The 17731-nt window shown below is 43.9% G+C and overlaps 1 protein-coding gene across 1 annotated transcript in view; it reads right to left on the reverse strand.

The window, feature by feature from the left end:
* LOC138670216 (multidrug and toxin extrusion protein 2-like) overlaps positions 1-17731 on the reverse strand; it is a 233364-nt gene that overhangs the window by 42304 nt on the left and 173329 nt on the right. The window contains exon 12 of the mRNA XM_069757363.1: positions 12936-13011. Within this exon, the coding sequence (XP_069613464.1) occupies positions 12936-13011 (76 nt within the window). The remainder of the gene's footprint in view (positions 1-12935; positions 13012-17731) is intronic.

Below are 17731 nucleotides of genomic sequence, written 5' to 3' on the forward strand. Positions count from 1 at the left end.
TCAAGAAGTTTATTAACCCTTCAGGTGCTTCACAGCAGCAGAAGCAACATGGAAGGAAAAAATGAACATTTAACTTTTTAGTCACAAAAATGATCTTTTAGCAACTATTTTTTTATTTTCCCAATGGTAAAAGGAGAAACTGAACCACGAAAGTTGTTGTCCAATTTGTCCTGAGTACGCTGATACCTCATATGTGGGGGTAAATCACTGTTTGGGCGCACGGCAGGGCTTGGAAGGGAAGGAGCGCCATTTGACTTTTTGAATGAAAAATTGGCTGCACTCTTTAGCGGACACCATGTCACATTTGGAGAGCCCCCGTGTGCCTAAAAATTGGAGCTCCCCCACAAGTGACCCCATTTTGGAAACTAGACGCCCCAAGGAACTTATCTAGATGCATATTGAGCACTTTAAACCCCCAGGTGCTTCACAAATTGATCCGTAAAAATGAAAAAGTACTTTTTTTTCACTAAAAAATTCTTTTAGCCTCAATTTTTTCATTTTCACATGGGCAACAGGATAAAATGGATCCTAAAATTTGTTGGGCAATTTCTCCTGAGTACACCGATACCTCACATGTGGGGGTAAACCACTGTTTGGGCACATGGTAAGGCTCGGGAGGGAAGGAGCGCCATTTGACTTTTTGAATGAAAAATTATCTCCATCATTAGCGGACACCATGTCGCGTTTGGAGAGACCCTGTGTGCCTAAACATTGGAGATCCCCCACAAATGACCCCATTTTGGAAACTAGACCCCCAAAGGAACTAATCTAGATGTGTGGTGAGCACTTTGAACCCTCAAGTGCTTCACAGAAGTTTATAACGCAGAGCCATGAAAATTAAAAAAAAAAAATTTCTTTTCTCAAAAATTATTTTTTAGCCCGCAATTTTTTATTTTCCCAAGGGTAACAGGAGAAATTGGACCCCAAAAGTTGTTGTCCAGTTTCTCCTGAGTACGCTGATACCTGATGTGTGGGGGTAAACCACTGTTTGGGCACACGTCGGGGCTCAGAAGGGAAGTAGTGACTTTTGAAATGCAAACTTTGATGGAATGGTCTGCGGACATCACGTTGCGTTTGCAGAGCCCCTGGTGTGCCTAAACAGTAGAAACCCCCCACAAGTGACCCCATTTTGTAAACTAGACCCCCCAAGGAACTTATCTAGATATGTGGTGAGCACTTTGAACCCCCAAATGCTTCACAGATGTTTACAACGCAGAGCCGTGAAAATAAAAAATCATTTTTCTTTCCTCAAAAATGATGTTTTAGCAAGCAATTTTTTATTTTCTCAAGGGTAACAGGAGAAATTGGACCCCAGTAATTGTTGCGCAGTTTGTCCTGAGTATGCTGGTACCCCATATGTAGGGGTAAACCACTGTTTGGGCACACGTTGGGGCTCGGAATTGAGGGAGCACAATTTGACTTTTTGAATACAAGATTGGCTGGAATCAATGGTGGCGCCATGTTGCGTTTGGAGACCTCCTGATGTGCCTAAACAGTGGAAACCCCTCAATTCTAACTCCAACACACCCCTAACCCTTTTCCCAACTGTAGCCGTAACCCTAATCACAACCCTAACCCCAACACACCCCTAACCCTAACCACAACCCTAATTCCAACCCAAGCCTAACCCTAAGGCTATGTGCCCACGTTGCGGATTCGTGTGAGATTTTTCAGCATCATTTTTGAAAAATCTGCGGGTAAAAGGCACTGCGTTTTACCTGCGGATTTACCGCGGATTGCCAGTGCTTTTTGTGCGGATTTCACCTGCGGATTCCTATTGAGGAACAGGTGTAAAACGCTGCGGAATCCGCACAAAGAATTGACATGCTGCGGAAAATACAACGCAGCGTTTCCGTTCGGTATTTTCCGCACCATGGGCACAGCGGATTTGGTTTTCCATATGTTTACATGGTACTGTAAACCTGATGGAACTCTGCTGCGGATCCGCAGCGGCCAATCCGCTGCGGATCCGCAGCCAAATCCGCACCGTGTGCACATAGCCTAATTCTAAAGGTATGTGCACACGCTGCGGAAAACGCTGCGGATCCGCAGCAGTTTCCCATGAGTTTACAGTTCAATGTAAACCTATGGGAAACAAAAATCGCTGTACACATGCTGCGGAAAAACTGCACGGAAACGCAGCGGTTTACATTCCGCAGCATGTCACTTCTTTCTGCGGATTCCGCAGCGGTTTTACAACTGCTCCAATAGAAAATCGCAGTTGTAAAACCACAGTGAAATGCGCAGAAAAACCGCGGTAAATCCGTGATAAATCCACAGCGGTTTAGCACTGCGGATTTATGAAATCCGCTGCGGAAAATTCCGCAGAGGACCAGAATACGTGTGCACATTCCTATCCCTAACCCAAACCCTACCCCTAACCCTACCCCTCACCATACCTCTAACCCTAACCCTAGTTCTAACTCCAACCTTAGTGGGGGGGAAAAAAAAAATTATTTTATTATTGTCCCTTCCTATGGGGGTGACAAAGGGGGGGGGGGTCATTTACTGTTTTTGTTTTTATTTTGATCACTGTGAGGTTTTTTCACAGTGATCAAAATTCACTCTGGAACGAATCTGCCAGCCAGCAGATTCGGCGGGCGCACTGCGTATGCGCCCGCCATTTTGGAAGATGGCGGCGCCCAGGAAAGAAGACGGACGGACCCCGGGAGGCTCGGTAAGTATAAGGGGGGGGGGGGAGATCAGGGCACGGGGGGGCGTCAGAGCACGGGGAGGAGGGATCGGAGCATGGGGGGGTGGATCGGTGTGCGGGGGGGGGGGTGGATCGCAGTGGGATTGGAGCACGGGTGGAGCGGACAGGAGGACGGGGGAGCGGAGCACAGGACGGAGGGGAGCGGACCACAGATCGGAGGGCTGGGGGGGGGGGGCGATCGGTGGGGTGGGGGCACATAAGTGTTTCCAGCCATGGCCGATGATATTGCAGCATCGGCCATGGCTGGATTGTAATATTTCACCAGTTTTTTAGGTGAAATATTACAAATCGCTCTGATTGGCAGTTTCACTTTCAACAGCCAATCAGAGCGATCGTAGCCACGGGGGGGGGGGGTGAAGCCACCCCCCTGGGCTAAAGTACAACTCCTCCTGTCGCCGGGTGAAATTACAGTTAACCCTTTCACCCGGCCTGCAGGAACACGATTCTGCCATGACACATACGCTGCGTCATGGGTCGGAATGGCACCGACTTTCATGACGCAGCGTATGCGTCAAAGGTCGGGAAGGGGTTAATGTGGCACCGAGACTGCAGTAATGGTGATCACATTAAAGTTCTGTCACCATCTTACCTCAGGCCACATGGGGTTGTCATCCCAGGGGTGGCGATGCTCTGCCGCAATTACGATAGCTGAACAGCCAATTGCAGACTTTCTCAGTGTTTCAGGCAATCATATTGCCTGAAACACTGATGTCCAGCCTATGAATGGTGCTGTAAGTAAGGGCACCGATCATAGGCTGGTGTCTAGCAACACCAGCTTAACCAGGGCCAGCTCTGACTGGTGTGATCAATGATGACATCGACCGCACCAATCAGAGTGCACAGACACGGTCTGACCTGGCAGTGACCGCCCTGTAATTCCTCATTCTAGCTATGGATTTGTACAGGATGGTCTGTGCGCCATGCTGGGTTTTGTGGTGGCACATTACACTTGCTGGTGCTGCCTGTGCTCCTTCTGCTGATGAAAAGAAGAAATAAGAGTTCCTGATCCCTCTCTGATCTTTCCTACTTCCCCTCTCCTGCCTTTCCCCCCCCTTCGGTCACGGAGCGCTGATCAGTACTTAATCACTCGACTTTTGGCAGTTTTTTCTTTTTTGTGCATCCTGCAGCTGCTGAGCGTTGCTCAGTGACGCAAATCACTGATCAATGTCCATGCTTGCTGTTTTCCCAGGACTTTTTTTGTTCCTGTCCATGTTACTCCCCTCATTGGCACAACTTTTGTGTGTTCGTCCTGCAGCCACTGAGCGTTGATCATTGACACAAATCATTGATCCGCACCCATGCTTGTTTTTTCCACCAACTATTTTTTCTCCCTTCTGACTTTCTTTTATCATCTTTTTGCACTACATCCTTGTGCGCGTCCCAAAGAACATCACTGACTGGCCTCCAGTTTCTTTTTTTGGTGACAAAAGAAATCAAGTAAAAAATAATTTAGATTAGTTGAGAGGATTAGAATAGGGGCAGTAAAAATATACTGTAGCAATCGTCGTCTACTACAGTATTTTTTACTGAATTGAGTTAGCGTCAGCTAATAAAGAGGAAAATTATACGGTAGTAATCATTCTCTAGTAAGGTATTTTTTACTGAATTGAGTTAGTGTTAGCACGGAAAAAGCATCATCTGTGCGTTTTCTTGTGAAAAGACAATAAAAAAATACTTTAGATTAGTGACAGTAAAATATACAGTAGTTTTTACTAAATTGAGTTAGTGTCAGCGCTGAAAAAAATCCCAGTACTACTACTGATAGCATAAACAAGTATGAACATAAGTACCTTTTATATAAGTAGTATGATACATAAGTAGCATGATATACTTACCTAGATGATATGTGAGGGATTAATGTGATCTCCTGTGAAAACCAAGATTATTGCAGATACCAGAATAGCAGTAATCCCCTTAAAACTTTGAATAGTCTATAAATTAATTACCGTATATATTTATGGTTTTATCTTCCTCCCATAGCGCCGTTTGGAATCTACTTTTATAGTTAATTTACCATATATACTCGTGTATAAGTCGAGTTTTTCAGCACATATTTTTGTGCTGAAAATGCCCCCCTCGGCTTATACACGAGTCAATTGTTCCAGAAAGCTGGAGGGGAGGGGGAGCGGCAGAGCAGCGGGTTACAGAGGCAGGAGTCGGCGGCTGTGACTAAAGCCTGTGCCGCTGCTAAAGAGAAATGAATATTAATTTCTCTTATAGCGCGCACAGGGTCTCCGCAGCCACCGGCTTCCAGAAGACATCCTACTCACCATCCAGCTTGCCCTCGCAGCATCTCGTTGGTCCAGGCGCCCTCGCAGCATCTTGTTAGTTCCGGCTTCCAGCAGCTCTTCCTGTGCTGAGCGATCACATGGCATCCCTCATTAAGGTAATGAATATGCACGCGTCTCAACTCCAATAAGTGTGGAGGGAATAATCATTACCTTAATGAGCGATGCCACGTGATCGCTCAGCACAGGAAGAACTGCTGGAAGCTGGAACAATGTGCTGTGAGGGCAAGATGGAGGTTGAGTGGTATGTTTTTTTTGTTTTTTTTTGTAATAGGAAGTATGCATACAAGGATGGGGTGGGAGGAGCCATGCATACCAGGACAGCTACGCGGGGAGCCATGCATACCAGGACAGGATGGGGGGAGCCACGCATACCAGGACAAGACGGGCAAGCCACGCATACCAGGACAGGGATGAGGGGACAATGCATACCCGGCTTTTACTCGAGTCAATAAGCTTAACCAGTTTTCTGTGGCAAAAGTAGATGCCTTGGCTTATACTCGGGTCGGTTTATACGCGAGTATAAGAGTAGCCCGCAGGGCAGTGGGGTACTAGGTACCGGTCGAAAGGGGGATGTCACGGTGGCTGCGAGCCGGTCTGTGGCCCTGGGCCTCAACGTTATTAAAGGGCAAAATGTTCAAAGTTTGTCGTGACGCCATCTGTGGAGTTCGGTCAGTAGTAGGACCGAAGCTGCTTTGAAGGGGTCCCCTGGGGATGTTGCGGCAGCAAAGATGTTGCACTTCCCACAGGTGAAGCGGGGTCCCCAGAGGTCACTTATTTTCAGCAACAAGTGGATGTTGCTATTTAAACTAGGCAGCTGGGCAGGTTACTTTGTGTCAGGTTAAGATATTAAATATGTTTGTGAAAACTATCACTAGAGAAAGTGAATATGATATCCACATAAGCCATATTAATAAACAATACAGCCATGTAATACGCAAGTATATTCATGTATACTCTAATAGGTTAAAAGAGGTTTCAAGTGTGCTCTAAAATTAAACTATCTAAAAAAACAAAAACAAATGCTCTTCTACCAATACCTCGCCAGTCTCCTCTCCTCCACTTTATCAGCATGTGAACACTGCAGTCATTAAAGCGAACCTGTCAGCAGTTTTGGCCGATATAAGATACTGCCACTGCCTTTCAGGGCTTATCTACAGCATTCTATAATGCTGTAGATGAGCCCCCCATCCAACCTGCAAGAGAAGAAAAATACATTTTATTATACTCACCCCCCGGGGGGACGTTCCGGTCTGATGGGTGTCGCACTTCCAGGTCTACTGGGAAAGGTCAGAGAGGCCCGGCGCCTGCCCACTGCAGTACTTTACTCTGCCCTCAACAGGACAGATAAGTACGTCTGCGCAGGAGCGCAATGCCGGGGAGCGATAAAGCAAGCAGGAGGGCGGCATTACAAGAAGATGGGAGGCGCCGGACCCAGACCTGGGCCCTGAAAGGCAGTGGCCATATCTTATATCGGCCAAACCTGCTGACAAGTTCCCTTTAAGTGGGTGGACAACCCTTTTAAAGTTGTGCTTGTTATATTTCTCCAGCTTGTCTTCCTAGTTTATGCTTGAGGGTTCTAAGCAGAGTAGGCTCATATTGTTAATGTGTTAAATTAGTGATGAACTAAGAACAAACCTTCCATATATTAAGACAAATCTTTGGGGAAGCATTTATGCACTGAGCATTTATGCACATTTTATTCATAGTGCATTTTTTCAAAGTGCCTGGGAGTTAAACATGGGAGTTAAACATGGCAGTTAAACAGGGCAGGATACAGTTAAGACATACAAAGAAACCCACTTTCATAACATTTCCATTGCAACAAATATTCACCATATGTATTTGTATAATTTACAGTGCCTTGCGAAAGTATTCGGCTCCCTGGAACTTTTCGACCTTTTCCCACATATCATGCTTCAAACATAAAGATGCCAAATGTAAATTTTTGGTGAAGAATCCACAAGTGGAACACAATTGTGAAGTTGAACGAAATTTATTGGTTATTTTAAAATTTTGTGGAAATTCAAAAATTGAAAAGTGGGGTGTGTAATATTATTCAGCCCCTTTAACTTAATACTTTGTTGCGCCACCTTTTGCCGCGATTACAGCTGCAAGTCACTTGGGGTATGTCTCTATCAGTTTTGTACATCGAGAGACTGAAATTCTTGCCCATTCTTCCTTGGCAAACAGCTCGAGCTCAGTGAGGTTTGATGGAGATCATTTGTGAATAGCAGTTTTCAGATCTTTCCACAGATTCTCGATTGGATTGAGGTCTGGACTTTGACTTGGTCATTCTAACACCTGGCTACGTTTATTTGTGAACCATTCCATTGTAGACCTAACTTGGAGAATGAAGTGGATAAGAAACCTGAGCTGCTGAGGATCCAACATACAATAGGAGACAAGATGTGGTATGGATGTGGTTTTATTTGTCAACTCATTTCGAGGTGATCATATCTCTTCATCAGGACAAACCACAATGATCCTTACAAAATTTTCTTCAAAACCAGGAACCTTGTATCATCTAAACCCTCACTTCTCTTGGCATCTGTTGATGTACAGTACAGACCAAAAGTTTGAACACACCTTCCCATTTAAAGATTTTTCTGTATTTTCATAATTATGAAAATCGTACATTCACACTGAAGGCATGAAAACTATGAATTAACACATGTGGAATTATATACTTAACAAAAAAGTGTGAAATAACTGAAATTATGTCTTATATTCTAGGTCCTTCAAAGTAGCCACCTGTTGTGAATTCTGCTCTTGGGGTCCCTCCGGTGGTTATGAGTGGTAGTGCTGCTGTCTTTGGATCGCAGCATTTATCAGGTGTGTCCACTTAATTGCAATTTGGACTGGGCTATTTAGTCTTGCTTGATCCTTTAGTCAGTGCCAGTTGTCCATTGTTTTTGGAGGATTCACATCCATACCTGGTCTCTCCTATTTTGCTGTTCATTTCAACAAAGATAAGTTCTGGCTTTGTTTTTGCTGTCCACATGCTGTGGACCTTATAGTTCAGTGCATTTTCATGTTTTGTCTTGTCCAGCTTTGTCTGTGAAGGATTTTTTGCAGCCAAGCTGTGTCTCTGGAGATGCAGATATACCCTCCATGTCTTTAGTCAGATGTGGAGATTTGTATTTTCTGTGGTGGATATTTTCTCGTGTTTTAATACTGACCGCATAGTACTCTGTCCATTCTTTCTTTTTAGCTAGAATGGCCTCCTTTGCTAAATCCTGATTTCAGTCTGCGTATGTCATTTCCCTCTCCTCTCACAGTCAATATTTGTGGGGGGCTGTCTATCCTTTGGGGATTTTCTCTGAGGCAAGATAGTTTTCCCATTTCTATCTTTAGGGGAAGTTAGTTCTTAGGCTGTGTCGAGGGGTCTAGGGAGTGTTAGGTACCGCCCACGGCTACTTCTAGTTGTGGTGCTAAGTTCAGGGTCTGCGGTCAGTACAGGTACCACCTTCTCCAGAGTACGTCTCATGCTGCTCCTAGGCCACCAGTTCATAACAGCCACCTTTTGCTTTGATGACTGCTTTGCACGCTCTTGGCATTCTCTTGATGAGCTTCAAGAGTTAGTCACCGGGAATGGTCTTCCAACAATCTTGAAGGAGTTCCCAGAGATGCTTAGCACTTGTAGGCCCTTTTGCAGTCACTCTGCGGTCCAGCTCACCCCAAACAATCTCGATTGGGTTCAGGTCTGGTGACTGTGGAGGCCAGGTAATCTGGCGTAGCACCCCATCACTCTCCTTCTTGGTCAAATAGACCTTACACAGCCTGAAGGTGTGTGTTGGGTTCATTGTCCTGTTGAAAAATAAATGATGGTCCAACTAAACGCAAACCGGATGGAATAGCATGCCGTTGCAAGATGATGTGGTAGCCATGCTGGTTCAGTATGCCTTAAATTTTGAATAAATCCCCAACAGTGTCACCAGCAAAGCACCCCCACAACATCGCACGTCCTCCTCCATGCTTCACGGTGGGAACCAGGCATGTAGAGTCCATCTGTTCACCTTTTCTGCTTCGCACAAAGACACGGTGGTTGGAACCAAAGAACTCAAATTTGGACTCATCAGACCAAAGCACAGATTTACACTGGTTTAATGTCCATTCCTTGTGTTCTTTAGGCCAAACAAGTCTCTTCTGCTTGTTGCCCTTTCCTTAGTAGTGGTTTGCTAGCAGCCATTTTACCATGAAGGCCTGCTGCACAAAGTCTCCTCTTAGGTTGTTGTAGAGATGTGTCTGCTGCTAGAACTCTGTGTGGCATTGACCTGGTCTCTAATCTGAGCTGCTGTTAACCTGAGATTTCTGAGGCTGGTGTCTCGGATAAACTTATCCTCAGAAGCAGAGGTGACTCTTAGTTTTCCTTTCCTGGGGCGGTACTCATGCGAGCCAGTTTATTTGTAGCGCTTGATGGTTTTTGCCACTGCACTTGGGGACACTTTCAAAGTTTTCCCAATTTTTCGGACTGACTGACCTTCATTTCTTAAAGTAATGATGGCCACTCGTTTTTCTTTACTTAGCTGCTTTTTTCTTGCTATAATACAAATTCTAACAGTCTATTCAGTAGGACTATCAGCTGTGTATCCACCAAACTTGTGCACAACACAACTGATGGTCCCAACACCATTTATAAGTCAAGAAATCCCACTTGTTAAACCTGACAGGGCACACCTGTGAAGTGAAAACCATTCCCGGTGACTACCTCTTGAAGCTCATCAAGAGAATGCCAAGAGTGTGCAAAGCAGTCATTGAAGCAAAAGGTGGCTACTTTGAAGAACCCAGAATATAAGACATAATTTAAGTTGTTTCCCACTTTTTTGTTAAGTATATAATTCCACATGTGTTAATTCATAGTTTTGATGCCTTCAGTGTGAATGTACAATTTTCATAGTCATGAAAATACAAAAAAATCTTTAAATGAGAATGTGTGTCTAAACTTTTGGTCTGTACTGTATGTGATTATTGTTGTTCTGTAAGGTCTTTTATTGTCTGTACAAGTCCCCTCTAAAATGTAAAGTGCTGTGGAATATATTGGAACTATAGAAGTAAAATGTTACAGCTAGGGGGCGCTGTTTGTTCTCCCCAGGATGCGCACAGAGGCTTAGTGAGGTCATGAGGGGTGTTGTAGTCGCAGGTGTAGTTGTGATTACAATTGTTAAAAGCCCTGTAGTACAGAGAGCTTTTAAAGTTGAGTCTGAGGAGTCTCAGGTGTGTCATGGCCATAGTGAGGGCTGACAACCCACAGCATACACAGTGGTGCTGCTGTCCACGTTGACTGGTCACGGATGTGGACAGGTCTTGTGCCCGGAGGTGAACCGGAGGCAGACTGTCCTGTGCCCTGAAGGAAGGACTGGCGTGTGTCACAGCTGCAGACAGGACGATGTCAAGGTCTGTGTATGGCTGTGAGTAGAGACTGATACAGCGATGCAAAACACCCACAGAACTAGTCAGAGGAGGACTAGCGTGTGTAGTGACTAAAGGATGCTGTTATGAACTAGTGTTCACTGAAGTTATATGCATTTGTGTGGATGGGAACCTTTTCTGTGTGAAGATAACATATTAAAGGGACTCTTATGTTTGAACTTTGTGGGTCACTACCTCTTCATTGCTATCGATGCACTACAATATATACCAGTCAAACGTTTGGACGCTCCTTTAGGGTATGTGCACACGTTGTGGATTCGTGTGTGGATTTTTCCGCACAGATTTTTAAAAATCCGCAGGTAAAATGCAGGGCGGATTTACTGTGGATTTTGTGCGGAATCCGCACAAATTGACATGCTGCGGAAAATAAACCGCAGCGTTTCCGCGTGGTATTTTCTGCAGCATGTGCACTGCAGATTTGGTTTTCCATAGGTTTACATGGTACTGTACACCGCATGGAAAACTGCTGCAAACCGCAGGGTCAAATCCGCTGCGGATCCACAGCTAAATCCGCAACGTGTTAACATAGTCTTATAGTTTTGCTGTCTCGAGTCTGATTCTACTGTACAATGTGCACATTTCAATATGTACAAGGAAAACCATGGCATTAACCAATGTGTCCAAACTTTTTACTGGTACTATGTGAATTATTTTATTGTGGTTGTGTAAACAGAATGCACAAAGGGAATGTACCTTCTCCAAGGTCACAAATTAACTCTAACTAAACAGGAATCTCCGGAATTGCAGCCAGGCATCCCAAGGACAATAGTCAGTCAGAAACTTTTATTATTATTATTATTTATTTATATAGCCCCATTGATTCCATGGTGCTGTACATGAGAAGGGGTTACATACAAATTACAGATATTGCTTACAGTAAGCAAACTAACAATGATAGACTGATACAGAGGGGAGAGGACCCTGCCCTTGCGGGCTTACACTCTACAGGATGGTGGGGAAGGAGACAGTAGGCCGAGGGTTGCAGGAGCTCCGGTGTTGGTGAGACGGTAGCTGCGGTAGTTGTGAGGAAGGCAGTGGGGTCAGTACAGGCTGTAAGCTTTCCTGAAGAGGTGGATTTTCAGGTTCTGTCTGAAGGATTCGAATGTGGTTGATAGTCGGACATGTTGGGGCAAAAAATTCCAGAGGATGGGGGATATTCGGGAGAAGTCTTGGAGGCGGTTGGGTGAGGAGCGAATAAGTGTGGAGGAGAGAAGGAGGTCTTGAACTTTGAACGGGTATGAGTATTTGTAGCTTTCAGTGCAAGAAGGACCACAGGAAACTGCATGTGGTGATGTTTTAGTGAGTCTGTTCTAAGAAACTCGGTTGCATTAAAGGGGTAGTCCACTACCTGGACAACCTCCTTTTAAATTAAATGATCCCGCTTATAAAATAAAAACACCATATACTGACCGATCATACTAACGCAGTTCCAGTGATGTCGGCATCAGGTCTAACAATGCATTCTTATGCAATATTAACGCTGCAGCCAATTAGCATCCACTAATGGCTGCTACACTCACCTTTGGGTGAATTTCGGACAAACGGAAATTGTGATAGCATAGTAGCCTAATAAGCCAGGAAGCCATCCTATTAGTTGCAGTTTTGTAGTGTTTTTGCCTTAGTCTTTCTCACTTGAGTTAAACGGGTGTTCCAAAGACAAAGTCATTGTTCTCCTCTCTATTTGATACCCTAATCTAGGTTATTTTCTAATATACTTGCTTTAATAATTCCTTACCGTTCCCTAACTATAATCAAAGTGTCATCAAGGGGCAGAGGCTACGGTCAAGGCTCCCTGAAATGTAGTGTTAAAAATCGCCTGCTCTGTTGTCAGCGTAAATGAATAGAAATAAACCGGCAGCAAACACCAGTAACGTCATCTGCAGGCACAGTGCTAATCTCTAGCATCACTGGGTATTCTGATACTGCTCTACTGCCACATTATCACAAGGGGACATTATCACAAGGGGAACAGGGGAGACTGTGCACTGGTGGGGGAGACACCACACGGCAGAAACACCGCTGGGTCCAGTCCCTGAAACGAGCATCAATGCTGAAACAAGTAAGGGGCATGGACTGCAGCCTCTGCTCCCTGATGACCCTTTGTTTGAGTATCCCAGCATGCACTGGGACACTAAAACGAATTGTCAGCACACAAGAAGCAGGGGCAAAAAATACAATAGCTGTTAATGTAGCTAGGGAGTGGTAGGGAATTTTTAAAGCAAGCATATAAAAAAATAGCTTACATTATGTCATTAAATAGATAGGAGAAAAATTAGTTTGTCTTCGGCCACATACTGCACTGCAATGCATTTTTCCAAATTTTTCTGCAACTTACATTTTTCAGTTTTTATTTGTATTTACTTTTTTATTTGGTGGGGGACAGATAGATTTTATCTTTCAAGATCATTGTAAATGTACAGATAATAAAGCAATCACTGTATCCTACAAAAATCATTGTAAAATAGGATGGTATTTAATTTTATAAATATTAATTTACTAACCTGTCTGTAGTGAATACATATGCAATCACATCTTTAAGCCCAGCAATCAAACTACTAGTCAGGACAGCACAAAACACTAAAAGAAAAAAAGTAAATCATTAATATATAACTCTATGTGATCAGTAACATGAGCATTTTTCTTAAAATCGGAAAAGTCGGTAACATTCGGTAAAAGATAGAATGAAAGCCAGTAACTCATGTGCCGCGTTCAGTGAAATCACAGCGTGACAGGTTAGAATAGAAAAGATAGAATAGGTTTATACACATAGAATACATACATACACACACACACACACACACACACATTATATATATATAGAGAGAGCGAGAGAGAGAGAAAAAACCAGCACTCCTAATGTGAACATGTGCAAGCTGCATCATATAAATAAAGAACACAGCAGCACATGTACATGAATTTAGGCCATGTGAAAACACAGACAAATATTCAATATGAATTGTACTTCTCAAAAATATTGTTTCATAAAAAAATTTTCAAAATTTTTTTTTTCATAAAACTTAAGCTATGTGCACACGTTGCAGATTATTTGCGGTTTTTTAGCGTTTTTGCGCTATAAAAACGCTATAAAACCGCAAATAATCTGCATACATTAAGCATCCCATAATTTATAATGGAATTTGCAATTTATGTGCACATGATGTGCCTTTTTCCGCATGAAAAACGCATTGCGGAAAAATAATGAACCTGTTCATTAATTTTGCGTTTTTTTCGCGGATTTCCCACTGTCTAATGCACTGGGAAATGTCCGGGAAAAAACGCGCAAAAACACGTCAAAACCGCGCAAAAAAACGCATGTGGATTTCATGCGGAAATCTTGCAGAAATGTCCGGATTTCCACAGGAATTTTCTGCATGAATTCCTGAACGTGTGCACATAGCCTTACAGTTATAGATGAAATGAAGATTCTTAGCGCATAAATTGGCCAATTCATGTGTGCCCATCAACCACGGAAAGGTGATCTCCTTCTGATGGGTCCTACTCTACCATACATGCCACTTTTGGGCCACCAGGCTACAACTCTGGACAAAACATGTCACTCTGGGCTAAACCTACAATTTATTGGTAGGTAGAGTTGATTACCACCACCTGCAAGGTCAGTGGGAGGAGTGCAAGATCAATCGGGATGCAGCCGCATCCATACATCAAATAGAGAAAAAAAATGTATGCGCTAAGAATCTTCATTTCATCTATAACTAAGTTTTATGAAAAAAATTAGTTTAAAAAAATATTTATGAAAAAAGATTCATGTACATGTGCTGCTGTGTTCATATATATATATACTGTCAGTCTCACACGCACATTACATATGCATAACTGTCCATATACAGTATACTGTATACATATATATATAAATATATATATATACTGTGTATATATATATATATATATATATATATATATATATACACATATATACACATACAGTATATATATAGGAGATATATAATACATAGATAGATAAATAGAAGAAAAGCTGGTAATTCAGCAGCCGCGGTAGTGTACACTCACAGCAGGAGCAGACAGAACAGAAGAGATGGATTACACACAGTAAATACAAATAGAATAGGTAGATATACAGATGTCAGTGACAAATACAATTAGTACATGTAGTAGTAGTGTATGTACAGCTTAGGCTACTTTCACACATCAGGTTTTTTGTTTCAGGAACAATCCAGCTAATTTTATAAAAAAACGGATCCGTCGCAAATAGTGAAAAACTTATGCGACGGATCAAGAGAGAGAGAGAGATTCCAGAATGGAAAATGCATGATTTCTGATAAAAACTGGATTTGGCCATTTTATACCTGCGTTTCATACATTTTGGGCCGGATCAGTCGTTGTGCGGTTTTCCGCCGGACAGAAAAAACGTTGCTCTGGACGTTTTCTCCGTTGGGACATCAGGGGCAATCCGGCGCTAATACAACTCTATGAGAAAAAACGGATCCGACGGAATTCGCCAGATTGTGCCTGATGCAAAAAACTTGATGTGTTAAACTAGCCTTACAGCCAATAAAACCCCAAAAGTCATTATCTCAGTATTTAGAATACTTTATAACACCAGGTTGACAAGTGATTTTAAAATTCGAAATGTTGGCCTACTGAAATGTATGTTCAGTAAATGCACTCAATACTTGGTCAGGGCTCCTTTTACATCAATTACTGCATCAATCCATCTTAGCATGGAGGCGATCAGTCTGTGGCACTGCTGAGGTATTATGGAAGCCCAGGTTGCTATGATTGCATCTTTAAGCTCGTCTGCATTTTTGGGTCTGGTGTCTCTCATTTTCCTCCTGACAATACCCCATAGAGCAGGGGTCCCCAACTCCAGTCCTCAAGGCCCACCAACATGTCATGTTTTCAGGATTTCCTTAGTCTTGCCCAGGTAATAATTGCATCACCTGTGCAATGCAAAGGAAATCCTGAAAACATGACCTATTGGTGGGCCTTGAGGACTGGAGTTGGGGACCCCTGCCATAGAGAATCTAGGTCAGGCGAGTTTGCTGACCAATCAAGCAAGGTGATACTGTTGTTTTTGAACCAGGTACTGATACTTTTAGCAGTGTGGACAGGTGCCAAGTCCTGCTGGAGAATGAAATTTCCATCTCCAAAAAGCTTGTCGGCAGAGGGAAGCATGAAGTGCTCTAAAAATTTCCTGGTAGATGGTTGCGCTGACGTTGATCTTGATAAAACACAGTGGACCTACACCAGCAGATGACATGGCTCCCCAAACCATCACTGATTGTGGAAACTTCACACTAGACCTCAAGCAGCTTGGATTGTGTGCCTCTCCACTCTTCCTCCAGACTCTGGGACCTTGATTTCCAAATGAAATGCAAAATCTACCTTCATCTGAAAACAACATGACCATTGTCTATTGGTCATGTGTGGCTTGACACAAGGAATGCGACACATGAAGCCAATGTCTTGGATACATCTGTGTGTGGTGGCTCTTGAAGCAATGACTCCAAAAGCAGTCCACTCCATCTGAATCGCCCCCAAATTTTTGAATGGTCTTTTCTTAACAATCCTTGCAAGGCTGCGGTTATCCTGGTTTCTTGTGCACCTTTTTCTACCTGCGTTTTATACGTTTTTGGCCGAATCAGTCGTTGTACGGTTTTCCGCCGGAAAGAAAAAATGTTGCTCTGGATGTTTTCTCCGTCTGCCGGAAAACTAATTTTTGACAGATCCGGCAAAAAACGGATGAAATGTTGGGACATCAGGCGCAATCCGGCACTTAGGGTATGTTCACACGTTCAGGATTTCCATCCTTTTTTTTTCCTGACTGTTTTTTAAAAAACTGCAGCTCTTGGCAGAAAACGCAGGTCCTTTTTTTGGTCCTTTTTTGGTCCGTTTTTGATGCGTTTTTTGATGCGTTTTTTTGATGCAGTTTTCTAGCCAGAGTCTGTGTGTTTTCTAGGAATTTTTTTAGGGTTAAAATGGCTGAAAATACCCTAACCCTACCCCTAACCCTACCCCTAACCCTACCCCTAACCCTACCCCTAACCCTACCCCTAACCCTAACCCTACCCCTACCCCTAACCCTAACCCTACCCCTAACCCTACCCCTAACCCTACCCCTAACCCTACCCCTACCCCTATTCTAACCTTAGTGAAAAAAAAAAAAAAAAATTTTTTTATTTTTTTTATTGTCCCTACCTATGGGGGTGACAAAGGGGGGGGGGTGTCATTTACTACTTTTTTATTTTGATCACTGAGATAGGTTATATCTCAGTGATCAAAATGCACTTTGGAACGAATCTGCCGGCCGGCAGATTCGGCGGGCGCACTGCGCATGCGCCCGCCATTTTGCAAGATGGCGGCGCCCAGGGAGAAGACGGCCGGACGGACACCGGGACGCCGGGTGAGTATAAGGGGGGGAGATTAGGGCACGGGGGGGGCATCAGAGCACTGGGGGGGGGGCATCGGAGCACTGGAGGGGGGCATCGGAGCACGGGAAAACGGGATCGGAACACCGGGGGGGCAGCCACACTCCGCCCACGCACTTCCGCCCGCTCCCCGCACTTCCTGCTGCAGCGGTTCTGCACATCAAACCGCAGTAAAACCCGCAGATATATTTTTGATCTGCGGGTTTTACTGCGGTTTGGACCTCACAATGGAGGTCTATGGGTGCAGAACCGCTGCGGCTCCGGAAAAAGAATTGACATGCTCCTTCTTTTTTCCGGGAGCTATTCAGCGCGTCTTTTTTTTTACAATTTCCGGACCATGTGCACAGTGTGTCCTGTTTTCCATAGGGTACAGTGTACTGTACCCTGCATGGAAAACAGCTGCGGAACCGCAGCGGCAAAACCGCCGCGGTTCCGCGGTAAAAAACGCACTGTGTGAACATGGCCTAATACTATGAGAAAAAAAAGGATCCTGGCAGAAAAAACGGATCAGTTTTTTTAAAAATTTGCTGGATTGTGCCTGAAACAAAAAACCTGATGTGTGAAAGTAGCCTTACTGTACATGTATTTGCTAATAAAAGATTCTTTTTCTGAAAAAAATGGCATGGGCTCCCGCCTAATTTTTGTAACTAGCAGAGGGTAAGCCGATGGCTGAGGGACGATGTTTATAGCCTGGGAAGGAGGTAATACCCATGGAGCTTCCTAGGCTATTAATATCAGCTCACAGCTGTATACTTAGCCTTTACTGGCTATTAAAATGGGGGACCCTAAAAAAAAAAATGATGTAGGGTCCCCCCATAATTAATAACCAGCAAAGGCTATGCAGACAGCTACGGGCTGATATTAATAGCCTATGAAGGGACCATGGATAC

Source organism: Ranitomeya imitator, chromosome 3 (assembly GCF_032444005.1).
Source record: "Ranitomeya imitator isolate aRanImi1 chromosome 3, aRanImi1.pri, whole genome shotgun sequence".
Lineage (NCBI taxonomy): Eukaryota > Metazoa > Chordata > Amphibia > Anura > Dendrobatidae > Ranitomeya > Ranitomeya imitator.